The 26,657-nt window shown below is 45.0% G+C and overlaps 1 protein-coding gene across 1 annotated transcript; it reads right to left on the reverse strand.

Annotated features, from left to right (window-relative positions):
• On the reverse strand, positions 1-24,288 carry LOC140209221 (phospholipase B1, membrane-associated-like). Its single transcript, XM_072277631.1, has 8 exons — positions 24,220-24,288; positions 18,568-18,642; positions 18,335-18,415; positions 16,887-16,947; positions 3,896-3,954; positions 3,739-3,812; positions 907-950; positions 1-74 (listed from the first exon to the last, which is right to left on the reverse strand). Exons 1-8 carry the CDS (start codon positions 24,223-24,225, stop codon positions 58-60), a joined length of 417 nt encoding a protein of 138 aa, XP_072133732.1. The 5' UTR covers positions 24,226-24,288; the 3' UTR covers positions 1-57.
• Positions 24,289-26,657: the final 2,369 nt, after the last annotated feature.

Below are 26,657 nucleotides of genomic sequence, written 5' to 3' on the forward strand. Positions count from 1 at the left end.
GTCACCGATACCTTAGCTCTCCTCAGGTCTACCACCAGCTCCTTAGTCTTTTTCATATTAAGCAGCAGATAATTCTGCTCACACCATGTAAACAGGGAGAAAGCTCAAAAATCAGAGGTGCAAAGGGACCTGGGTGTCCTCCTGCAGGGTTTCCTGAAGGTTAACTTGGTGATTGAGATGGTGGTGAAGAAGGCAAATGTAATGTTAGTATTAATTTTGAAAGGACTAGAATATAAAACCAGGATGTAATGCTGAGGCTTTATAAGATGTTAGTCAGGCCACACTTGGAGTATTGTGAGCAGTTTTGAGCCCCTTATCAAAGAAAGGTTGTGCTGGCACTGGTGAGGGACCAGAGGAGATTCACAAGATTGATCCCGTGAATAAAGAGTTAATCTATGAGGAGTGATTGATTGCTCTGGGCCTATATTAGTTGAAGTTTAAAAGAATGAGTGGGAGATCTCTGAAACTTATGGAATATTGAAAAGCCTCGATAGAGTACGATGTGGAGAGGATATTTCCCCAGAGTGGGGGAGTCTGGGACCAGAGGGCACAGCCTCGGAAAAGAAAGACATCTCTTCACAACAACAATGAAGAGGAATTTCTTTAGCCAGAGGGTGGTGAATCTGTGGAATTCATTGGACAGTTGTGGAGACCAAGTCATTGGATATATCTAATGCAGAATGGGGTTGAGAGGGATAATAAATCATTAAGGCTGGAATGGCAAAGCAGCCTCGATGAGCCAAATGGCCTAATTCTGCTCCAATGTCTTAAGAGCATAAGATATAGGGGCAGAAGTAGGCCATTCAGCCCATCGAGGGCCTTACGGTCCTATGGTATAACTATTGGTCAGTATCCTGGTTAATAAGGCCATGAATGAGTAAATTGGGTAGAAAGTGCTTCACTTACTTGTCAGAGTGGTGACGGTTGTTATATTATTGTCTCCTCCGATGCTGTGTAACAAAAAAGAAAGAAGATGTTTTTCATTATTTCCAGATACAATAAAATTCAAGTCTTAGTGGAGGAAAATAGCTTGAATCCCTTGGACATTGGGGTGAAAAAAGTCATGTGTTCTGCCTTCCTGCTGGTTGTACACTGAGACCTACCAGTATAGTAATGAGCCTTACTCTTTGCATGTGAACGTAAGTATTTCCTTGCCATTATTTATATCCCTCCATGGCCCCAAGCACCCTGTTTCTCCACAACCATCGGAGATCCCTCTAGTTCCGGCACTGACAGTACCATTGACAGTTGTGCCTGCAGCTGAACCGCTAAGTTGGGAGTTTCCTTCCTTATTCTGTCTTCTCTCTTCCTAATCGTGTTCCGTCTAACAATGGCATCTCAGTTGACAACAGTTCCACCTCTGAGGCACAAGGTAGCAGAACTAAGTCCCATCAGGAGGCACGATCGGGACAGACTGTCAGCATTATTCGCGGTGTGACCCTTCAGATGAGGTGCTGAACCAAAGCTGGGCTAAAGGCAGGTAAATTATACTAGCTTGGCTGACATGGATGAATTCTGCTAAAGGGTATTCTACCCTGCCAGATAAATCTGTGAATCCATGCCTCCTTTAAATACACATGGGGGATCCTGTGGTACTACACTGAAGAAGAATGGAAGGATTCTCTAAAGTTCCCCGTAGTTTTTCACTACATTAGACATATTGCACTGGCTGCTCAGAGGTCTGTGGAGCCCTGGGAAGTGGAAAGGTACAAAAAAAACCATAAGGACCCTTGCTCTAATGCTAATTCTTTGGCTTTAGTGTGTCTCTTGGGAAGTGCTTTGGGTGGGTTTAAGAGTAATTGACAGTGGTGGGACAAACATACCTGAAGCTCCAATAAACAGAAAATTCAGCTTCAAGAATCCTAATAACACTCAGGGATCTGGCTTCAGATCAACAGCGTGATTCATGCGATTTAATAGTGAATGCATGGCATCCACAGTAAAATCAGAGCTTTTCATTGTCCGGATCGGGGTCCCTTTAAATTTAGCTTGTTTATGTTACGATCCGGACCGTTGATTCCCTGTTTTCCTGTGTCCCTCGACTTTGATGATTAGAGGCAATTAACACTCGGCTGAACCGGTAGTTTATAGTCTCCGGCTTTCAGCCGTTCGAGGCGGGAGCGTCTGCAAAGTCATCAAAGGCACGGTGTGCTGATGTCATCTGGCCGGAGCAAGCCTAGTCTCTGCTGAAGCGAGTGCCGGTAATTCGCCTCTCCTCACTAGAGCAACCCTGTCCAGTTACCTCGCCAAAGTGAGCCTGCAAAGTTTCCTCATCAAGGTGGGTCCGTCAGTTAACCCGCCGGAGGGAATCAAGAACCGCTGTCTACTGTTCCCAGGCCGAGTCGAGAGCTCGCCTCTACCCGGAGGCACTAAGTCAAGTCCTGGCTCCAGCGGCATTCAAGTACCAAGTCATGTCCTGGTCCTGGTGGCATCCCAGTTCCGAGTCAAGTCCTGGCCCTGGCGGTCTGTAATTCCTGTCCTACCCTCCTGTCTGAATCCCTTCTCTGCCCCTCTCGCCTCTAGCCCTCGTCTGCAGCTCCCGCCTGCATTTTGGTCTAGTGCCATCACTGGAGCTAGATAGGTACTGTCTGGTGTTCATTCGTGTTGGTCTTGTCTTGTCTTGTCCTCGCCTCCATGGGGTAAGTCAGGCCGTCTTGCCGTTGCTCCGCTGGGGGTCATGTCTTGTCTTGTCTGGTCCTCGCCTCCATGGGGTAAGTCAGGCCATCTTGCCGTTGCCCCGTGGGAGGTCATGTCTTGTCCTGTCTTGTCCTCGCCTCTGTGGGGTAGGTCAGGCCGTCTTGCCGTTGCCCTGCGGAGGGTCATGAGTCCCGGCCCTGTGACCTGTACCCAAGGAGGGGTCCCGGCTCTCTGTTCTGTGTGCGAGTCCCAGCCCTATGTCCTGTCCCCAAGGAAGGGTCCCGGCTCTTTGTTCTGTGTGTGAGTCCTGGCCCTATGTCCTTTTCCCAAGGAGGGGTCCCGACTCTCTGTTCTGTGTATGTGTCCATGGTTCCATGTACCTGCTCCCCCAGACCGAGGCTCTGTGTTCCCATGTTCCTCCTCTCCCTAGCCCATGTCATGTCCATGCCTGGTTCTGGGGTCCGAGCCCGAGGCAAGACCCAGGTACTGGGTCCTTGCCCAGTCTCTGGCTTGGAGTCCATACCCTAGCCTCTTCATGTCTCCTCTAGTTCTGGGAGCCGATTCCGAGTCCTAGCCCAGACCCTTGGTCCCAGCCTAGTCGTAGTCCTGAGTCCTTGTCCAGTTCGCTATTTTCGGCTCCTGCCCTGCTCTCCTGGTATCGAACAATAAACTAAATCTAAGTAACCTCACAAGATGTGTCTTGCATTTGGGTCCACCCTTGCTCCCAATGCCCCCCCAGTGTGACAGAGCTGACACCAGCCGTTGCAGTCATCTGACAACTCCAGTGACTCAGATTCAATCCCGGCCTTCAGTGTTGTTAGGGCGGAGTTTGCAGGCAGGTCATTGATTTCGTCTCCAGTTTCCTCCACACCCCAAGCAAGTACTGGTTGGGAGGTTAATTGGCCCTGTCAAATCACCCCAAGGACAGGAGATTCCAGAATTTTGGAGTGGAGCTGATGAGTATGTGAGAGAGAATTATGTGAGGGATGACGGGAATGCACTGAGAGTTGGCAAAGACTCAAATGCCCTTCTCCTGTGTTGTAAGAAAATATAAGAATAGTGGAGTCCTATTTACAAAGGGTCAGCAAAACAGTTACTCACCTCCATGAAAGACCTCGGAACTGGGTGAGAACTCCAATGAGGTCATTGGGCTTTGCTCCTGCCCCATTACCTGCCTGGAGTACGAGGTGGAAGGTGTTATTTAATTATAAACAGAACTGGATTGTGTTGTACGATAGACAGCACTGTGTGAACTTACTGTGATAGAATCTCCGAGAGCAGCGATCACCTTTATATCTGCTGGTCTGAGCTTGTGGACTGGTGGAGGAAGAAAAGAATTGGACATGAGTTACTGTTAAACCACAACACTTAGAGCAACCACGACATAGTAATCGAGCGACACAGGCCACCAAGCATCATATCTGATTGAAACTCAGATATGGAAACATGAAATATAACACAGAGCACGTTAGGGAGCATCTGTGGAGAGGGAAACGCAGTTAATGTCTCGGTTCCTTACTTCTGAAGAAAGGACGTCAACCTGAAATGTTGGTTTTCAAAGTTAAAAATAAACTTATTATCAAAGTACATATATGTCACCATATACAACCCTGAGATATGTTCTCTTGCGGGCATACTCAATAAGTCCATAATAGATTAATAACTGTAATAGGATCAATGAAGGATCACACCTAGTCGGGCAGTCAACCAGCGTACCGACAAGATAGACTGGGAGACTCACGGATACCTCCTCTTATTTACCCCTCGATCGTAACCCCACTAAGGAGCACCAGGCCATTGTCTCCCACACCATCACCAACTTTATCCGCTCAGGGGATCTCCCATCCACTGCTACCAACCTTATAGTTCCCACACCCCGCACTTCCCATTTCTACCTCCTACCCAAGATCCACAAACCTGCCTGTCCTGGCAGACCTATTGTCTCAACTTGCTCCTGCCCCACCGAACTCGTTTCTGCATACCTCGACATGGTTTTATCCCCCCTTGTTCAATCCCTTCCTACCTATGTTCGTGACACTTCTCACGCTCTTAAACTTTTCGATGATTTTAAGTTCCCTGGCCCCCACCGCTTTATTTTCACCATGGATGTCCAGTCCCTATATACTTCCATCCCCCATCAGGAAGGTCTCAAAACTCTACGTTTCTTTTTGGATTCCAGACCTAATCACTTCCCCTCTACCACCACTCTGCTCCGTCTAGCGGAATTAGTCCTTACTCTTAATAATTTCTCCTTTGGCTCCTCCCACTTCCTCCAAACTAAAGGTGTAGCTATGGGCACCCGTATGGGTCCTAGCTATGCCTGTCTTTTTGTTGGCTTTGTGGAACAATTTATGTTCCAAACCTACTCTGGTATCTGTCCCCCACTTTTCCTTTGCTACATCGACGAATGCATTGGCGCTGCTTCCTGCATGCATGCTGAGCTCGTTGACTTCATTAACTTTGCCTCCAACTTTCACCCTGCCCTCAAGTTTACCCGGTCCATTTCCGACACTCCCTCCCCTTTCTCGATCTTTCTGTCTCTATCTCTGGAGACAGCTTATCTACTGATGTCTACTATAAGCCTACTGACTCTCACAGCTATCTGGACTATTCCTCTTCTCACCCTGTCTCTTGCAAAAATACCATCCCCTTCTCACAATTCGTCCGTCTCCGCCGCATCTGCTCTCAGGATGAGACTTTACATTCCAGGACAAGGGAGATGTCCTCCTTTTTTAAAGAAAGGGGCTTCCGTTCCTCCACCATCAACTCTGCTCTCAAATGCATCTCCCCCATTTCACGCACATCTGCTCTCACTCCATCCTCCCGCCACCCCACTAGGAATAGGGTTCCCCTGGTCCTCACCTACCACCCCACCAGTCTCCGGGTCCAACATATTATTCTCCGTAACTTCCGCCACCTCCAACGGGATCCCAACACTAAGCACATCTTTCCCTCCCCCCCTCTGCTTTCCACAGGGATCGCTCCCTATGCGACTCCCTTGTCCATTCGTCCCCCCCCATCCCTCCCCACTGATCTCCCTCCTGGCACTTATCCTTGTAAGCGGAACAAGTGCTACACATGACCTTACACTTCCTCCCTTACCACCATTCAGGGCCCCAGACAGTCCTTCCAGGTGAGGCGACACTTCACCTGTGAGTCGGCTGGGGTGATATACTGCGTCCGGTGCTCCCGATGCGGCCTTCTATATATTGGCGAGACCCGACGCAGACTGGGAGACCATTTCGCCGAACACCTACGCTCTGTCCGCCAGAGAAAGCAGGATCTCCCAGTGGCCACACATTTTAATTCCATGTTCCATTCCCATTCTGATATGTCTATCCACGGCCTCCTCTACTGTAAAGATGAAGCCACACTCAGGTTGGAGGAACAACACCTTATATTCCGTCTGGGTAGCCTCCAACCTGATGGCATGAACATTGACTTCTCTAACCTGCTAATGCCCCTCCTCCCCCTTGTACCCCATCCGTTATTTATATACACACATTCTTTCTCTCTCTCTCCCTTTTCTCCATCTGTCTCTCTCGCTATACCCCTTGCCCATCCTCTGGGTTTTTTTCCTCCCCTCCCCCTTTTCCTTCTCCCTAGGCCTCCTGTCCCATGATCCTCTCATATCCCTTTTGCCAATCACCTGTCCAGCTCTTGGCTCCATCCCTCCCCCTCCTGTCTTCTCCTATCATTTTGGATCTCCCCCTCCCCCTCCCACTTTCAAATCTCTTACTAGCTCTTCCTTCAGTTAGTCCTGACGAAGGGTCTCGGCCCGAAACGTCGACTGTACCTCTTCCTAGAGATGCTGCCTAGCCTGCTGCGTTCACCAGCAACTTTGATGTGTGTTGCTGGGAGATCAAGAGTTTATGTTTTTGAAATAATTGAGGCCTGAGAGCTTCAGCAGACCATTGCCCATGCATGAAGCCAAGCAAATTTTCTGTTCAGCACTGAAATTCTAATTTAACTGGGTAGAAGGTTCCTTTAAAAACGTGCTTCAGCTAGTCCATTCCAGAAGCAGGCCTAGCCTCTCAAAGTCCAACCCCATGTCCCCACTATGAGAGGTGGAAACAGGCAAGGCTAGTCAACAGGGTGAAGCTGTGAAGGCCAGTCCGCAGTACAGTGAATACAATGGATTACAGAAACATTGATGAACTCCAACCAGACCATTGACTTTGGACAACGGAGATGAAAGGTCACCAATGGCCCACGCTCCACTTGGAGCGAAGGTCCAGGAAGAAGCACGTTTGCTGAGTCAGTTGAAATAATAACACTGAAAAATCACACATATGATTTTATGAATGTTATCAGAGCTGCCATATTTTCAAGGATTGTCTTGGATTAATTGATGATTAATTGAATTACTGTGGAATGGTAACCAACAGGAAGTGTACTTTGCTCTCAATGAACAAAGGGTCAATTGGGGTCATGGCAGCATAGCAACCCTGTAACATAGCCAGTAATTCAGAGCCCTTGACTAAAGATCTAAAATCATTTTCAAATCCATCAGTGTTTAGAACTTAATTAATTAAGCATTCTGGAATGAAAACCTAGTTTCAATAATGATACTTACTCAACTCTAACATAGCTAGAAAACCCAGTCTGGTTCACACGTGTCCTGAAAGGAAGGAAATCTGCTGTTGTTCCTGAGCACGAGTCACCACAGGCAGTCCCAGCCTCTGCCATGGAAACCAGCTTCCCCTCCACTGACCCCATCTACATTTTTCACCACCTCAGGAGAGCAGCCAACATTCTCAAGAACTCCTCCCACCCAGGCCATTCTCTCTTCTCAGCCCCCCTTTCACTGGGCAGAAGGTAGAGAAGCACCAGTACAGCTTCCATCCCGCTGTCGTAAGACCCTTGAATGGACCTCTTGTACAATAAAGATGAACTCTTCATCACTCAGTCCACCTTGTCATGGACCTTGTACTTTATCTGCCTACCTGCACTGCACTTTCTCTGTGACCAGATTCAAGACTAGTTTCCTTTTATTGTGTTTGGAATGATCTGTCTGGATGGCATGCAAAACAAAACTTTTCACTGTACCCCTGTGCATATGGCAATAATAAATCACTACCAATACTGTAATGCTTGAAGCACACTAATCATATTTACCAGGGTGCAATGATATTTCTTCGTTTGGACCATCAAGAATATAGCTTGTCAACTCCTTGAGAACGTTCTGGTTTAAGGACGAGATATTAACATCCTGGATGTGAATAAAGGCTCTACACATTGCTGAAAATCTGATAAATTAAAATTTGTGGAGTCATTAAGTACAGGAGGACACCCAGTCCATGAGTCCCCGCTGATTCCAGGTAGAACAACCACATCCTCATCAACTGCTCTTTCCCCATAACCCTGTAAATTATTCTCCCAAGATAAAATTGTCATGTGATGACACTTTGTTTTGCATTGCAAAAAATATGGGTTCAGTTCAGCACATGTACTGCCATAGCAGAAGGAAAAACAATAACAGAATGCACAATGCAGTGTTACGGTTACAGGGAACCAACAGTGCAAGGCCTCAGTGAGATAGGTTGTGAGACCATCTTATCACACGAAGAAACCATTCAGTACTCCTATAACAGAAGGAGAGAAGCTGCCTTTGAGCTTGGTGGTACATACTTTAAGAATTTTTTATCTTCTACCCAAAGGCAGGGGGAAGAGAGAAAATGTCTGGGGTGGGTGAGATCTTCGGTTATGTTGGCTGATTTACCCGGGCAGCGAGAAGTGTAGACAGTGTCCGTGGAGGAGTGGCTGGTTCCCTTGATGTGTTGAGCTGTGTTCATAACCCTCTGCAGTTTTATCTGGCTTTGGGCAGTTGCCATACAAGCCGTGATTCATTCAGGTAGTATGCTTTCCATGATGCATTGATAACAACCGGTGAGGTTTTTTTAAAGTGTGCCTGCATGCATGCATGCAAGTCTGTGCGTGTGTGTCTGTGTGTGCATGCGTCCGCGATGATGTCTTTTTCATGGCTTTTACAAGGCGCGGAGCGAGAGAGAGACTGTGTGGCACGCCACTCCTCACACAGACATTTTTGCAGCATTTTTCCCTTTATTTTACGAGGTTGAGTTGCGATCTCGACACTCAACCTGGCATGGATGGAAAGCATACTCGGGAGCGGACCCGACTGGTTTCGAACCCGGGGACCTCCGCTCCCAGGTCCGGCGCCGATGTCATTGCGCCACCAGCCGGCCCACAACAACTGGTGAGGTTCAAAGAGGTCATCCCAACTTTTTTTAGCCTGCTGAGAAAGTAGAGGCATTGGTGAGCGTTCTTGGCCATGCTGCCTGCGTGGTTGGACCAGGACGGATTATTGCTGATGTTCACTCCTAGAAATTAAAGCTGTCAATTCTCTGGACTTTAGCACCGTTGATGTAAAAGGGGGAGTGTGCACCACCCTCCTCCTTCAAGCTAGTTATCAGTTGTCTTGTATTGCTGATATTGAGGGAAAGTCTGTTGACATGACACCATGTCACTCAGCTCTGTCTCCTTCCTGTACTCTGACTTATCGTTATTTGAGATATGGCGCACTTTGTGGTATCATCTGCAAACTTGTAGATGGAATTAGAGCAGAAGCTGGCCACACAGTCATGCGTTTATAAGAGGTATAGTAGGGGATTGTGGATGCCACTTTATTAAGCTCCATTGTTGAGAACAATTATGGTGGAAGTATAGATCAAATTTATCTAATTTGAATGTCACAGACCTGGACTTCAGTAGGGAGTAGATCTCATGGTTCATCTCTGGCCTCCAGTTTGGAAACATCCAGATAGACCTCCTTGCTACATAGTCCTCCACACTCTTGCTAATAAAGTCTGTGATGGTGGGGACATACTCATCTCAGCTGGCTGCTGAGTCTTTGGATGACAACCAGTCTACCTACTCAAAGTAGTCGTGTAAAGTTGATCTATTTCCTCAGACCAGCACAGTAGTTCCATTCTGGAAAGGGCTATAAGACTTTTAAAACAAAAGCCTCATGCCATCTTAAAAGTTTCTTCCCCCAGCAGTAAATCTGATCAAACATTCTAATAAGCCCTCCCTCCCCCTCCCCCTCGACCTATTATTCCTGTCACTGCACTGTAAACAGTTGAAACCACTTTTTACAATGTGAAGTACATTGTAAATGCAGACTGGTGTTTATAAACTTATGCATTTATTATTCCATATCTATACTTTAACCTCTAATTTTATTCTTTATATAATTCTTTACTCTTTATCATTATTGAATGTTGTTGTCTTGTTGCATGTCGCACTCTGACCAACACACCACAAAGCTTGGTCGTGTACAACCTTCTGTGATGGATGCTCATTGATCTTCATGGATAAGCAAATAACCATTGAATTTTCTAAAGAGTCTGGAAATGTTTTCACTTTCCTGTCACTGAAGGGAATCTCTGCTGGAAAACTTGCTGGGATCACAAGAAGGGTCCTTCATTGCCCTTCCTGTGGAAGAGGCACACGCTCTCTGAGGAACATCACTTGTCCCTATTGTATTGGAAAGGTGGAAGGAGGGATCAATCCTAGCAGCCTTCACAACTCTCAAGTTAGAGGTCATCAAATATGTTTCATGGCTAAAAATATCCAAGGTCAAAGTCGAGTTTATTGTTATATGGACAAGTACACATATGCACAGGTGCACTGAAAACCTTGCAGCAGCATCACAGGTGCAGATCACCATATATAACAGCATTCACAAGATAATGTAGATTAAAAATAAAATATACACAATTTTACGAGAAAGAACACAAGTATAAAGAAAAAAAAAACAAAGTTCCTGACATGGGTTAATCCAGTATCATGACTACATCTCCTGTAAACTACAGTATATTTCCTTCAGTCATTAAACTGAGCTCCTGCCCATTGCAGATATGCATCATCTTATACCATCTCTTGGTAAACCAATCATTTTAAGGACAAGGCATTCGCAGGTCACAGACTTCCTAAATTAGAAGATGGCTATATGCAGGTTTGTCAGTAGCTCAGAATAAACTTAAAGCATAACTCACCAACTTTATCTGAAAAATGACAAGTAGTACATGGGTAGCATTGTATCATACAGGCTAATGCAATGTTTTACAGTGCCATCTGTAAGATCGGGCTTCAATTTACGCCACTATGTATTTTCCTCATGACCCTGTGGGTTTCCTCTTGATGCTCTGGTTTTCTCCCACGTTCCAAGGATGCTGGGTTAGGGTTAGAGAGTTGTGGGCATGCTATATTGGCACCGGAAGTGAGGCAACACTTGTGAGCTGCCCAGTACGATCCTCACTAATCTGATTTTGACACAAACATTGCACGTCGCACGTAAAGCTAATCTTTATCTTTATCACTGAAAGTAATAACTGAGCCACGAGTCATTGAGTCAGACAGCACAGAAGCAGGCCCTGTACCCCAACTTGTCCATGCTATCCAAGCTGTCTGCTCAATTGACTGTGTTTGGAAGGTATCACCTTAACTTTTTCAATCTGTGCATGTATCTAAATGTCTTCTAAACAATATAATTGGATTGGCCTCTACCACTTCCTCTGGCAGCTCACTCAAAATATCTTTCACACTGTATGCAAACCTTGCCCCTCAGATCATCTTTAATTTCTTTCCCTCTTACCTTAAACCTAAACTGGGTAAAAAGACTGTGACCAAACAGCTTACCTATGACCTTCATGATCTTATATATTTGATCTAGGGAAAGAGTTGCTAACCTATCCAGTCTCTCCTTAGAACACAAGCCCCCAGAATCCTAGTAACATTCTCACGAATCTTTTCTGAACTCTCTCTGGTTCAATGACAGCCTTCCTGTAGCTGGGTAATTAGAAACGCACACAATACTCCAAGTGCAATCTCACTTACATCTTCTACAGCATAACATGACATCCTAATTCTTATTTTCAATGTCCTGACTGAGAAAGGTAAATACTTTATGTGATAAACCCTTCTTCCCCACTTTCATCATCATTATATGCTGTGTTTATGATGATCATGGTCTTGACCATGATTGTCCTTGGCAAATTTTTCTACAGAAATGGCTTGCCATAGCCTTCTTCTGGGCAGTGTCTTTACAAGATGGGTGACCCCAGCCATTATCAACACTCTACAGAGATTGTCTGCCTGGCATCAGTGGCTGCACACCGAGGACTTGTGATATGCACCAGCTGCTCATACAACCATCCACCACCTGCTCCTATGGCTTCGCGTGACCCTGATCAGGGAACTAAGCAAGTGCTACACCTTACCAAAGGGTGATCTACAACCTAGTGAAGTGAAGACACACTTTACATCTCCTCTGGTAGAGACAATTCTCCACCCCACCACCTGCTATGTAGACACTTTCAATCACGTGCTCCATGTAGTTGCAACACAAGGTCTCTCTGTCCTACATCACTTTTCAGTACACCACCAAGTCCTGCTCTGCACTACCTTCTCAAAATTGAACTAACTGAAGTCTCAATGTTGGAGGCAGTATAATGGAACATGCTACCTAAAAGTAGTCAGTGCATGTTATATTGAATTTGTGAGCTTGTTAGAACGTTGACTTACTTTTGAGAAGTGCTACACAGATTTAAAGCAGGATAAAGTGTAAGTAGCATGGTCTGTTATAGTGTTGGACAGATTTTGTATTCAGTTATTAGAAAGGGATACCTATAGTTGTATGAACATACTATATAGAAATAACCTCACAGATATGTCAAATTTGGTTTTCTTTTGATACTTGCTACATCATCGATCCATGAATTGTAGGACAGATCAATTACATCAAGCCTAGGTGAGGACTGTCAATGAATAGAGGTCATTGAGGAAGAAGCGACAGGAAGCAGATCATATCCAATGCAACAAAAACATTATTCAGTTATTTGGAGAGGGCACCAAAGAAGCAGCAGGAAGTCCAATTCAGTCTTGACCCACACTTCCGTGTTTTACATGACTTCGGCATTTACTGAACGATTATTGTTCATGAGGTTTGTGATGGATGGACCTCGGACAAAGGTAACAATGTGTTTCTTAATGGTTGGGGTCAAAGACAAGCTGCTGAGACATCTGGAAGTACCCTGGAAGCAGACCACCTCAATTCAAAGAACATCATCAGCCATCACTCACAAGCTGAGGGTTCAGACTGTGATATTTCAGATTTAGTTATGACAGACACAGCACACTTGCCTTTACATGAATTTTCAAAGTTTATAGTGACAGAAGAATTCACACAGAACACACCATTACCACATCCCACAATTCAATGCAGTAAAAAGACAGCCATTGCTTCTGAGAGAAGAAAAAGTGCACAGAGATGAACAGCTCAATCTGTTGGCAGTGTCAAAGTTCATTTCTCATGCAGCCCAGCAACAGGAACTGCTGAACTGGAGCAACAGTCTGTTGAATCCCAAAATTCCTACTGCGATAGCAGATGGAGAAGGTAAGAAAAAGACAGGGCAGCTGAAGAGGTGTGATCCTTAAACCAGGATGATATCCAGCCCTGATATCACAAAGAGATGGTGGAAACCTATGGAAGATAGTGGTAATGACCCAGATCCTCTGGAGTGAAGGGTGAGGAGGGTGATACATTCAGTAAGAGAAATGTAATGCCCTGCTCCACATCTTTACTGTTATGCTGTAGGTATTTCATTTAGCAGCTCTGGAAGAACTGCTCTCCTGTTTCTGCTTGGGTTATTGTTGAAGATAAGGATGATGTGGAATGTGTGTCATCCAATTAGCGTGAGGTTTTCTTGGTGAAGGACAATAAGGCTGGACTTGAGGCTTTCATTCGAGAGGAGATGAAGAGAGAAGACACTGGGGAGAACCGGTCATAGCATACGACCGGGTGGGAGACCTGTTTGTTCAAGATGGATTGCGAGCGACGTTTAGAAGGTGGTGTGAGTTTTCACATTAACCAAGGGCCCAGCGCAGGAGTGACAGAGAAGTTCAAGATGAGCTCCAATTTGTGCACTTTTGACGTTTAATTTTCTTTTTGTTATTCTTTACTAACCCTTCAGTTAAGATACTTAAATATAATTCCTTTAATCGTCTGCAGTGTGCCGTCTGTTATTTCGTGGCGATAATTTGTAACAGGGCAGCAAATGACACAGCATCCACACAAACCGATCATGCAGGTGAGAAACTGCTAGAAAATTCAGCAGTCTAATGAACAAGGACACAATTAAAAGAGAGAGAGAATACGGCGCGAGTTGGGACACGAGCTGGGAAGTCACCATGGTAATAGCTCAGAGTGGTTGAGATAACGGATGCTGGAACTTTGGAGGGATTACAAAAAGTTGATCCTTCGGTCTGATAACGGCCGAGGAGACAAGACACAAGAGAACTGCGGAAGCTACCCGACAAACCACCGGTGGAGTTTAAGACCACCACGAGGGTGGAGGCCATGGACCGATTAATTTCGACCCGTGATTACCAGTGCGGGTAAGAGCTTGCCTGTGGGAGTCTGCTGTTGGTGAACCCGTGCCGTGGGTTAGTAGACCGTTCCCTAGAAGGGGCTCTGTCCATCTGTGTCTGTGTGGGGGTCACACGAAGTGACTCTGAAGACTTCGGAAGCAAGAACAACTAAAGCTGCCAACTTGAACATCAACTCAATTAACTCTCTCTCTCTCCATCAATTCAACTCGACGCAACACAAAGTGAACTGAACTGCTTAAACTTACCTGACACCGTAAGACTGATATTTACTTCCTGGACTATTATTTTTTTGTATCCACACACACACTTACAGATATATATAATAGTTTATAACCTGTATTGTATTATTCATTTTAATGATATTAATTCATAGTAATAATAAATATAGTCTTAATTTATAGTAAACCAGACTCCAGGTGTGTTCCATTTCTGCTGGACCTTCTCAACCCGTCACGGGGTTCATGACAGAGGTTTGGCATGGGATCAAGCACACCTCAATCTCGTGAGTTTGGCGGGGCCGGAGGTTGCCTTCCCTAGACTTACACAGCCAAGGAGACCAGTGTGGTTTCAGAAAGATCACAGAGGAGGTTCATTAGACTGAAGAAGATAAAGAGCTCACAGCTGCAGAACAGAGCACCCGGGCACAGTGAACAGCAGCCAATTACGACCAGATCAAGAACTGGTCATCAGGCGAACCAACCTGTGTGAACTTTGTGTTGGAGCATAAATATTGTTAGAGCAAAACACTTATGGAAGTTGTCTGAATCACACGGACTAATGCTTGCATGTTTATTTAGATCTATTGAACACACAACATGGATCCTCTGTTGTGTTGAATGTTGAAAACAGAACACCCTTAAGGCAATATTTAAGAGCTGTATTGTATCTCATGGTGGCATTATTGTGAACACCAGACACTTCCAGGTCAGGGGGTGCCAGAGAGAAGGCTGATCACGAGCAAGCTTCTAGCATGGCAAAGGAAGACATTGAATAGGCAGTCCTTTGTGAATGCTCCACCATCCATCAAGATCACTGATCTTCTACCTCAGCACCATTTTCCTGCACCAACTCCATATACCTCAGTGTCCTTTAATCCAATTTCTAATTGATGTAATTGCTCTAAGAGCTGCCCTAGTCTCCATGGGCTGAATGGTCTTCTATGCCATTGAGAAATATAAAGCAAACATTCCCACTGTTTCATTCCTATATGAAGTATGTGGTGCAGGACACACTATTGCTCTTGAACAAATTGTTTACCAGTAATTTTGCTGGGATTACAATAGGCTGAGTAAAGGCATAAGTAATGGCAACTCGTTAAGATCTTCAAGCCTTCTCTAGTATTTAACAGCATTCTAGTTTTTATTCATTTTTCCAACTGATCCTCATGTCCTAATATTCCCTTAGTATCCAAAAATCTACTGTTATGAGCCCTGAATATGCTCAGTGATATAATGCTCACAGTTCTCTGGGATGCAGAATCACAAAGATTTACCATCAGCTGCATAAAGATATTTTTCCTCAACTTAACTCTAAATGGTCAAACCCTGAATTGAGACCATCTCATTAAGTCCAGAATTAGAGGTTTGCAGAGACAGGGCTTATTTTCATTTACTTTTAACTGGAAACAAAAAAAAATAAAAGCAGAGACAGAGGTGAAGCGAGTGGAATTGCTCACAGTTCAAGGCATCGATAGTTGATCCTGACTTCTGTAACTCTCTTGTAGAGTTTGCATGTCCTCTCTGTGGGCTTCCCCCAAGTTCCCTCCCACATCCTCAAGGAGTCCAGTTTGGTAGGTCGATCGACCACTCTAACTTGCCCGTGGTGAGCAGACGAGCAATAGAATTGAGGGAGAGATGATGGGAACATGGGGAGAATAAAATGGGATGAGTTTAGAACGAATGTAACTGGGTGTTTCATGATCCACATGAAGTAGACGGGCCAAAGAGCCTGTTTTGATGCTATCTGATTCTATGACCCTGGAGGGTTGTATGACTGGAGCATATGTTACCAATGAAGGGTGTGGAGAACTTTGCTTAACTGGCTTGAGGTTACCTGATCTAATGCTAGGTTCCAATAATAGGAATCTCATAATCAATAGAGAGAGCACGTACAATTTATTACAGGTCAAAATTCTCTGGTCCAGGAATTCCCATGGTCTGGTAACTCCCGAGGTCTGGTATGTCTTGAATCTGTAGTACAAATCCATACTAATTAATCAATTCTAACTAAAATCAAAAATTAACTAAATTCTGTATTGTTTGTACTGGTAGGTAAAGCAGAAGTTAACTTGGTTTTATGGACAATTCTCAGAACCCTTACACAATCCAGGGAGTGTCTACACTTAGCTCCTGTTGTGTTTATTCCTGAGGGAGAGTGCAGAGGAAACACTAGCACGCAGCTTTCAGGCTATTCAACTGAACTTTATTGATACTCTGCTTGCACGACATGTGAGATCCTCCCATGTGGGAGCGGCTGACTGAGTGGCATAAGATTAACCCAAAAACCATCACAACAGTTCCTATGCTTGGAGGAAGATGATCAGAGGGCAATTTTGGTAGTTTAGCATTTTTTGTTGTCTGGTACTAGTCAGGTCCCAACGGTGCTAGGATAATGAGTTTCAACTTGTAGTCAATATGTTAATTATAACCGTGTCCTATTGATAATTTTTTTACAGTACATACTAAGAGAATCAAGAGGAATGAGGATAGTCAGAGAAGTGACACAGAGATAAAATATCAGCTACAATCTCATTGAATGACAGATCATTCATGATAATGCCAGACTCCAGCTTCTATTTCTTACTTTCTTTGTTATCTGACCATATACTTGCACTATACCTGAGACTGGAACTGTGTTAGACGGTGCCCTTTCCGTGCAAGTCACTTCACTGCCAAAATCCTGGTTAAAAGATCAGATGCAACTTATTAGTTGACAATACAAAGAAATGTATCAATTTAATTGTGCAAATTATGGTGAAGGTGCAAGAACAGATGGTGCTTGACATCCAGAAGATTTATGAAATTGTCTTCTCTAATAATTCTGGATATGACTGGGCCAGAACTCCCTGATGGAAACTCATATCTGAAAGTTCAACACTCGGCAATAGCAAAGCTGCAGAGAGCAGTCTTGCAATGCAAAAGAGAAACAAGATAAGTGTGGTGTGTATTGCAAAAAAAAGATGCTCAATATCTTTGGGTGGAGATGAATAGAATTGACCAAGAATTGAGAAGGGAGGGAGGAAGACAACAAAGGAACAAGTTGTGAAGGCAAGTTTCCTCTTGTGCTTTTTTACAGTTGTACAGAAAGTGAGTAAAACCACATCTCAAGTCTTATGCATATCTTGGTCACTTTACCAGAAAAATAATGCAGTAGCACAAAGGGTATGCACCAGGAAAAGGTGGGTTGAGATGCTGAATGGGTTGGGTCTCTGTTTTTTGGAGTTCAGAAGAATGAAGTGTGCTCCTTTTCAGATGGGTATTTGTGTAAAGGGCTTGACAGGGTTAATGTTGGATGTTTGCACCAGTGGGAGAGTCTCAAAGGATAGATCTAGTTACAAGTTAAGGCACCTGTTATTTAAAATGGAAATGTATACAAAACTTTTTTTTTGAAGAGTAAAGACAATTTCTGAAATTCTTTATCCCAGAAGATTGTGAAAGTTAGATCATTAGAAATATTCATGGTAGAGCTACAGTAAGAAAAAAACAACTCATTTCATGAGAGTGAGTGCTGATAAACCTGATTCTGATATTGTGGACTGAGGGTGGGAACGAGGCAGGGAGAGGGGAATCATGGTTGGGAAAAGGGGGAGGGAGCAGGAAGCAGCAGAGACACATTCTATAATGATTAATAAACCAATTGTTTGGAATCAAATGACCTTGCCCGATATCTCAGCGCTGAGTGTATCTGCACCTGCATCATCTCCCGCCCCTGGCAATCCGTCTCTGCCACTTGTCCCACACCCCTCCCGCGGTACTCCACCCTCACCATTACCAACATTGTTTGCCCCCTCCAGACTTACGAACCCGCACTCCGCTCCATGTTGACAAATACTGACCTGTGCAAGAGTCTTGGGCACCCGAGTTATATACGGTATACTGTATGTGCCTAAGACTTCTGCACAGTGAAATTCTATACATTAATAATATACATTATTAAAAGATCAGGAAGTTCTATGGGGAACTGGTGTAGAAGAGTAATTGAGATCACCCAAGTTCATATTGAATGGCAGAACAGGCTTGATGGGAATACTGACCTACTCCTGTTGCTATTTTCTTGTATTCCTTACCTTCCAGCCTGAGCTTCTGGCCTCTCCTTGCAGGTTCAGTCCATAGTTGCTATTCTGATAAGTGAAGAGGTAGGGCCTTTCCTTAGGGAGTCAGCAGACGGTAGTGAGTTAAGGCAATTCAATACTACAGTTTATACTGTAAATATAAGTTGCTGGCCATGAGACAAATAATTTGACAGCACAGAAACATATTTACTATCTGAAAACAGAAGGCACTATTGGTCTGATCTTACCTTGGTTGGGCAATGCAATCGAGGGGCTGCTGGTGATAATTTAAGGACTGTGTTTTTCTGCCCAGTGGGTTCGAGCTGTGAAGAGGAAGATAGAGAGAGAGATGTGATGTTCAGTGCCAATCTCACTGAACAGGACAGTGGCACAACTGGCAGAGCTGCTGCCTCTCTGTGCCAGAGAGCTGGCTTCCATCCTGACCTCTGGTGCTGTCTGTGTGGAGTTTGCATGTTCTCCCCGTGACAATGTGAGTTTCCTCTGGGTACATCAGTACCCCCTCCCACCTCCCAAAAATGTACAGGTAGGTAGATTAATTGGCTACTGTAACTTGCCCAGATTACAGGGATAGCATCCAGGAAGATTTAATAGGAATGGGGGGAGAATAAGATGGGATTTGGGTAGGACTGGTAACGGTGGACACTTGATAGCTGGAATAGAGTTGATTGGTTGAAGGACCTGTTTCCTTACTCTATGAGTCTATGATCGATTGTCCCCAGAATTGTCCCCCAGCACCGCCTCTGACCTTAGCAATAATCTAGCACAGATATAACATAAGCACAAGAGATTCTGCCAATGCTTTAAATCCAGAGCAAAACACACAACATGCTGGGGGAACTCGGAAGGTCAGGCAGCATCAATGGAAGTGAACAAACAAATGACGTTTTGTGCTGAGACCCTTCTTCAGGACTGATAATATTCAGTTGAACACCACCCCCCCGCCCCTTAAGCAACACATCAGGGTCTATTTACAGTGGCCAGTTAAACAACCAACCAGCATGTCTTTGGGATGTTGGAGGAAACTGAATCAGCAAGGAAAATCCACACAGACACAGGGAGAAAGTGTAAACTCCACACAGTTTTTTCCCCTCTGTTATTATGTATTATTATTGTACTGCTGCTGCAAAGACAACAAATTTCACTATATACATGCCGGTGATGTTAAACCCGATTCTGATTCAGGGGGCAGTTTTGAATCTGGCTCACTGGAGCCAGAAGGCAGCAGCTCCACTAGTCGTGAGAACAAATGAAAGGTGAAAAATTGAAAAAAAAAGTGCAGATGCCAAAAATCTGATATAAAAAAAACTGGAAGCATTCACCACGTCAGGCAATGTCTGTGAAAAGAGCAACAGGTAATGTTTCAGGGCTGAGATCCTTCATCAAAACCAGGAATGAGGGACTACTAGTTAACTTTTAGTGGCAGAGGTGGGAGAGGAAGGGGTAAAGTGAAGGGAATATCTTAGAGATGAAATAAATTCATGTAGCTGTTAGAATTAGACTGTACTTTGTCTGTGTAATGTGTTACTAATAGCGGGGCTGTTAGGCACGTCCAACAGGCCAGACTTTACTAACAGTGTACTAATTATGTGCAATTTATGCTTTCTTCTGTTTATATGATGCTGCTGCAAATCAGTTTTTCATTGCACCCTTGCAAACACATACAGTAATTGTGCATAAGCTCAACTTTGACTGAAAACAGCTGAGTCAAAAAAGATGACAGGATAGAAATGGCCAGTTCCGGTACGCACAGAAAGAGAGAGAGTTATCAAAGGGTGGAGGATTTGGCATTTACCCTAGAAGGCTGCGTGTTAGGACCATTGCTGTGTAGGGCATATGTGTTTAGTCAGCAGGACTGACTCTAATTTTCTGGTTGCTGTTCCTTTAATTCCCTGCCCTGCTCCCTCTTTCGACCTGTGTGTGGCTCCTGCACTATTCCAACTAACCTGCTTTCTTTCTTTCCCCTGTTCTGATGAAGGGTCTTGGACCCAAAACATTAACTCTTCCTCCCTCTCCATGGAACTACCTGGCCTGCTGAGCTTTCCAGTATTTTCTGTTTCGTGGTCTCAGTCTGAAGCATTGACTGTTTGTTCATTTCTGTAGGTGCTTCCTGACCTGCTGGGCTCCTCCAGCATTTTGTGTTTGTGTTGCTTTTTTCAGTATTTTCTGTTTCTATACACCTTGTCCATAAAAGGGATTTTTAAAAATATATTGCTGATCTGGAGGAGCTCAACAGGTCAGGCAGAACCTATGGAGGGGGATAAACAGTCGACATTTCGGGTCGAGACCCAACGAAGGATTTTGTGTACGTTGCCCTGGATTTCCAGCATCCGCGGAATCTCTTGTGTTTATATTTTTAGAGCTTACTTTTTAAATATTTAATAAATTGATATTTACTTATTGTTTAATTGACTTTCAATAATCTCTGAATGCTTTTGAGGCTCTAGAGAGATTCAAGGGGCTTCATCCGTTTGACAGGGAAGTTGGGCGGTGGGGTGTGATTCATGGGTCTGTGAGCAGTTAGCGTATTTGTTGGTGGAGTATAGGTGTGGTCTCAAGCCGGTCATTGTGCTGGCCTCGTTGTTTTGGACTGGACATGGATTTCAAAGAGCTGGTCATCACTGGTCCATCACGGTAGAGTTTGTTCATCTATGATGGTGACAAGAGCATCGAAAAGCTGCCTGTAGCGAGAGCCTGATGCTTCAGGTAGCCATCTTCCATCAGGGTTTGGAACTGATCCAGTCTGAAGGAAACTCAGCAAATGCATCATTATCTAAAGCATCATGCCAGTCTGAATTTCCAACCTCTCTTCCAAAGGACTCATGGAAACTCAGGGATATGCGGAGCAGGCTTGTCGTGTAATGGCATCCACACCAGACTTTGAGGCTAGTGGTCCCGGGTTCGAATCCAGCTGGTTCCTTGCACGCTTTCCAACTGTGCTAGGTTGAGCGCGAGCTAGCTAATTGACCTCAAAAAAACAGACAAAAATGCCAATGAAATGGCAAGGTTGCCGCCTGATGTGCCCCAAGGCATGGAAAGGAACAACAAAAAGGCGGCATATGTAGCAGAGGGAGAGAAATGGAGTTAAGGACAGGCCAGCTATGATCTAATGGGATGATTTGTATTTTGATAGCCTTCTGCTGCAGACATTGTTCCTGCAATAGTAGCAACAACAGAGACAGTTCTGGGAGTTGGCTACAAATTTGGGAACTGCTTCCCCTGGAAAACTATGGATCCTTCCCCACACGTGCTCTGGTGGTTCAAGAGGGCAGCTTATCACCACCTCATTAAAGGCAATCGGGGATGGGCAATAAATTTTGGCTTTGTCAGTTTGCTACCATCCAGAGAAAAATAAATGAGGATTGCTGACGGCAATAAATGGGACAGTCACAGTGATGAAAGTGAAGATAGCAGCAAAGGCCAACGATATATGGCTATCAGAATATCACTGCAGCAATTAACAACATTACCAGAGACAGGCAGATCCAACACGATTATAACATTAAAGTCCAAGATAGTACAAGTGTTTCTGCCAGGAGCACCACAACCTTGTAATGATTTGGAGGCCTGCGTGCCACAGTGACCCAGAGAGCTTTGTTGCCTGAGTCAGGATTTATGCTCTGGCCTTTGGTAGACACACCCACGCCAAACAGTTCAAAGGACAGAGGCCAGACTAAGAGTAGTGCAGGTTCAGGGGTTCAGCTCAGGGCTAACAACCCTGACTGGTAAAACAAAACTGTTACAGAAACAGCAGTGAAGAATCCTTCTGCATCTGAGTGGCCAAGGGCTGAAAGAAGGAAGAAATTCATTGCTGCCCTAAATGCCAACAGCATAATGGGCAGTAAGTAAGTAAAAGTGCATGAGTTAATTGGGGCACATTGGGATCAATACATTTTGGCCCAATTAATAGACGCCCCAATTAGCCAAAGTTTCACGGAAATAGTTTAAAAGGTATAGCAAAGATAACCTACCATTTAACTGAGTGACAAATTATGTATTTAAATGAAATGGAACACTACCAATACTACCACGGTGCTATAAAACTGTGTATTAACGGGCCGCCTGGTGGCGCAACGACATCGGCGCCGGACCTGGGAGGGTCCTGGGTTCGAAACTAGCCGTGTCCGCCCCCGAGTACACTTTCCATCCGTGCCGGGTTGAGTGTCGAGAACGCAACTTGACCTCATAAGATAAAGTGAAAATACTGCGAAAATGTCTGTGTGAGGAGTGGCACGCCACACAGTCTCTCTCTCGCTCTGCACTTTGTAAAAGCCAAGAAAAAGACATCATGATGGATGCACGCATGGACACGCAGACACACGCGCACAGACTCGCACAAAGGCACACGCCAAAATCAACTGTATTATAGTTATCGACAGAAGAATTAATCCAGTGTACGCTGCTATGTTCTTTTGATTGACTGTAAATAAAAAAAATCAGCGCAGACATTGAGCATAGGGAGTGAGTTGCCTTCATAGAATGCTGTCAATGGTTGCAGCCTCCAAATCTTTATTTTCATTGTAACATTCAAGATGATTGTCCATACCTTCAAATTTTTCATGGTTCCTAGCTTGTTGAAATAGTGAAATCATTTCATTTTCACTTACAGCCATTTCTGGCATCTCCAAACCTGAAATGTTTGAGCAAATCAGTTCTGAATTGTGAACGCAGCAGGCCAGGCAGCATCTCTAGGAAGAGGTACAGTCGACGTTTCGGGCCATTTCACTGAAAGGACGCAGACTGGGAGATCGTTTCGCTGAAAGGTGCAGACTGGGAGATCATTTCGCTGAACATCTATGCTCTGTCCGCCAGAGAAAGCAGGATCTCCCAGTGGCCACACATTTTAATTCCACGTCCCATTCCCATTCCGGTATGTCTATCCACGGCCTCCTCTACTGTAAAGATGAAGCCACACTCAGGTTGGAGGAACAACACCTTATATTCCGTCTGGGTAGCCTCCAACCTGATGGCATGAACATCAACTTCTCTAACTTCCGCTAATGCCCCACCTCTCCCTCGTACCCCATCCGTTATTTATTTATTTTTATACACACATTCTTTTTCTCTCTCTCCTTTTTCTCCCTCTGTCCCTCTCACTATACCCCTTGCCCATCTTCTGGGCTTCCCCCTCCCCCTTTCTTTCTCCCTAGGCCTCCTGTCCCGTGATCCTCTCATATCACTTTTGCCTATCACCTGTCCAGCTCTTGGCTCCATCCCTCCCCCTCCTCTTATCATTTTAGATCTCCCCCTCCCCCTCTCAAATCTCTTACTAGCTCTTCTTTCAGTTAATCCTGACGAAGGGTCTCGGCCTGAAACGTCGACTGTACCTCTTCCTAGAGATGCTGCCTGGCCTGCTGCGTTCACCAACAACTTTTATGTGCGTTGCCTGAATTGTCTTACTGCTTACTTCTCACCAAATATGAGTGACAGAAATCCCTATTTTTTGAACATAAGCACACGCAACTGACACCATTTAAAAACTGTTTGCTCTAAACTCGGTGTAGTGCCTAACAGCTGCACAATTGCACGTGTTTGATGCAAGTTAGGAACTGTTCAGCAACAGTCTCGTGCTCCATTTAGGCAGCACAGTGTCCCAAATAAATGAAGAGAATCCTGGCTATTTTACTGATTAGTTTTTGTTCTCTAAGAGTCGTCCCAAATAAGCAGCTTCCCCGAATAACCAACAGCCCAATTAACCAGAATCCGCTGCATTTGCCCTTTGGCCATCTTCACTAGAATAAAGAAAAATTGTTTCATGATCGAATTTGGTGTTTCTGGGATCTTGTTGAGCCTAATTTGCCTGATGCATTCCCTGCGTTCCCTGCACTGCACAATTCAGCAGCTCGAAAGGGATTGAGGATATTCAGAGATGATAAACTGACCTGCATGTGCGCAATAGATTCTTAGTTCCCATTTCATCTAATACTGTTTCTTGGGTTGATAAGATCAACAATATCACCGTATTAATCACTGTCTCTGAAGAAATCATTTTCTGGGTTTCAGCGGGTGATCCTTGTTACAGAATGGCATAGGATCCTGATTTATGCCAGTCTCGTGTATAGCCTTTATCAGAATTGGAATCTCGTTCATTTTGTTTTCAAATTAAACAGGTCTGCAAACACCCAAAGAATTTACCCTTTGATCTGAACAAGTCACTGCCTTCCATCACGAGGAAGAAACACAAGGACAGATAACAGTAAACAGCTCATCTATTAACAATTATCTTATCCAAAGTATCTCAGATTGAGATTAAAAAAAACAAGAGAAAATCTGCAGATGCTGGAAATCCAAACAACACACACACACGCACACACACACACACACACGCACACACACACACGCACACACACACACACACACACACACACACACACACACACACACACACACACAAAATGCTGGAGGGGCACAGCAGGCTAGGCAGCATCTATGGAAAAGAGTGAAAGAGTGCAGTCGATATCTCGGGCCGAGACCTTTCAGCACAACTGGAGAGAAAAAGATGAGGAGTCAAGTTAAAAGGTGGGGGAGGAGAGGGAGTAACACAAGGTGATAGGTGAACCCAGGAGGGGGAGGGGTGAAGTATAGAGCCGGGAAATTGATTGGTGAAAGAGATACCAGGCCTCCCACCACTGACAGGGATAGGGTTCCTTTTGTCTTTACCTACCATCCCACCAGCCTCCGCGTCTGACGCATAATTCTCCAGAACTTCCACCATCTCCAATGGGATCCCAACACCAAGCATACCTTTTCCTTCCCCCCACCTCCACTTTCTGCTTTTCCCTACGTGATTCCCTTGTCCATTCATCCCCCCACCCCCGATCTCACTCCTGGAACTTATCCTTGCAAGCAGAACAAGTGCTTCACCTGCACCTACACCTCCTCCCTCACTGCCATTCAGGGCCCCAAACGTTCCTTCCAGGTGAGGCGACACTTCACCTGTCAGTCTGTTGGGGTCATATACTGTATCTGATGCTGCAGGTGTGGCCTTCTGTATATTGGTGAGACCCGACGAAGATTGGGAGACCACTTCACCAAGCACATACTCTCCGTTTACCAGAAAAAGCAGGATCTCCCAGTAGTCACCCATTTTAATTCCACTTCGCATTCCCATTCCGATATGGCCTCCTCTACTGTTGTGATGAAGCCACACTCAGGTTGGAGGAACAACACCTTATATCCTGTCTGGGTAGCCTCCAACCTGATGGCATGAACATTGACTTCTCTAACTTCCGGTAATGGCCCCCCCACCCCTCTCCTTCACCGTTCCCCATCCCCTTTTTCCACTCTCACCTTATCTCCTTTGCTGCCTATCGCCTCCCTCTGGTGCTCCTCCCTCCTTTTCTTTCTTCCATAGCCTTCTGTCCATGGTCTATCAGGCTCCCCCTTCTCCAGCCCCGTATCTCCTTCACCAATCAACCTCCCAGCTCTTTACTTCAGCCTTCCCTCTCCTGGTTTCACCCATCACCCCTCCCCTCCCCCCTCCTTTTAACTCTACTCCTCAACATTTTTTTCCAGTCCTGCTGCAGGGTCTTGGCCTGAAATGTCTACTGTACTCTTTACAATAGAAGCTGCCTGGCCTGCTGAGTTCCTCCAGTAGTCTGTGTGTGTGTTGCTTGGATTGTGATAACTTTGTTTAATTTTTTATTAGAAAGAGCAGTGTAGAAGGCCAATGAACCCAAAATATGCAGGAATGTAAATAAAAAGTGTGAATTTTCCAAATCACTGCTGAAGTGCTTCTCAAGAAAAGGAGATTTGGTTTAATCAGGATGGGCTGCAAAGATTGGAGAACAGCAGCCAGTTAATGAACTGCTTTGGATTTTTAGATGTGCTGAGATGTTCCAATGAGGGTATTATGGCAATAGACAATAGGTGCACCAGTAGGCCATTCGGCCCTTCGAGCCAGCACCGCCATTCACTGTGACCATGGCTGATCATCCACTATCAGTATCCAGTTCCTGCCTTATCCCCATAACCTTTGATACCGCTATCTTTAAGAGCTCTATCCATCTCTTTCTTGAAAGCATCCAGAGACTTGGGCTCCACTGCCTTCTGGGGCAGAGCATTCCATATATCCACCACTCTCTGGGTGAAAAAGTTTTTCCTCAACTCCGTTCTAAATGGCCTATCCCTAATTCTTAAACTGTGGCCTCTGGTTCTGGCTTCACCCATCAACGGGAACATTCTTCCTGCCTCCAGCGTGTCCAATCCCTTAATAATCTTATATGTTTCAATAAGATCCCCTCTCAGCCTTCTGAATTCCAGTGTATACAAGCCCAGTCGCTCCAATCTTTCGACATATGACAGTCCCGCCATCCCGGGA

This window comes from Mobula birostris, chromosome 2 (genome assembly GCF_030028105.1).
Source record: "Mobula birostris isolate sMobBir1 chromosome 2, sMobBir1.hap1, whole genome shotgun sequence".
Taxonomy (NCBI): Eukaryota; Metazoa; Chordata; class Chondrichthyes; order Myliobatiformes; family Myliobatidae; genus Mobula; species Mobula birostris.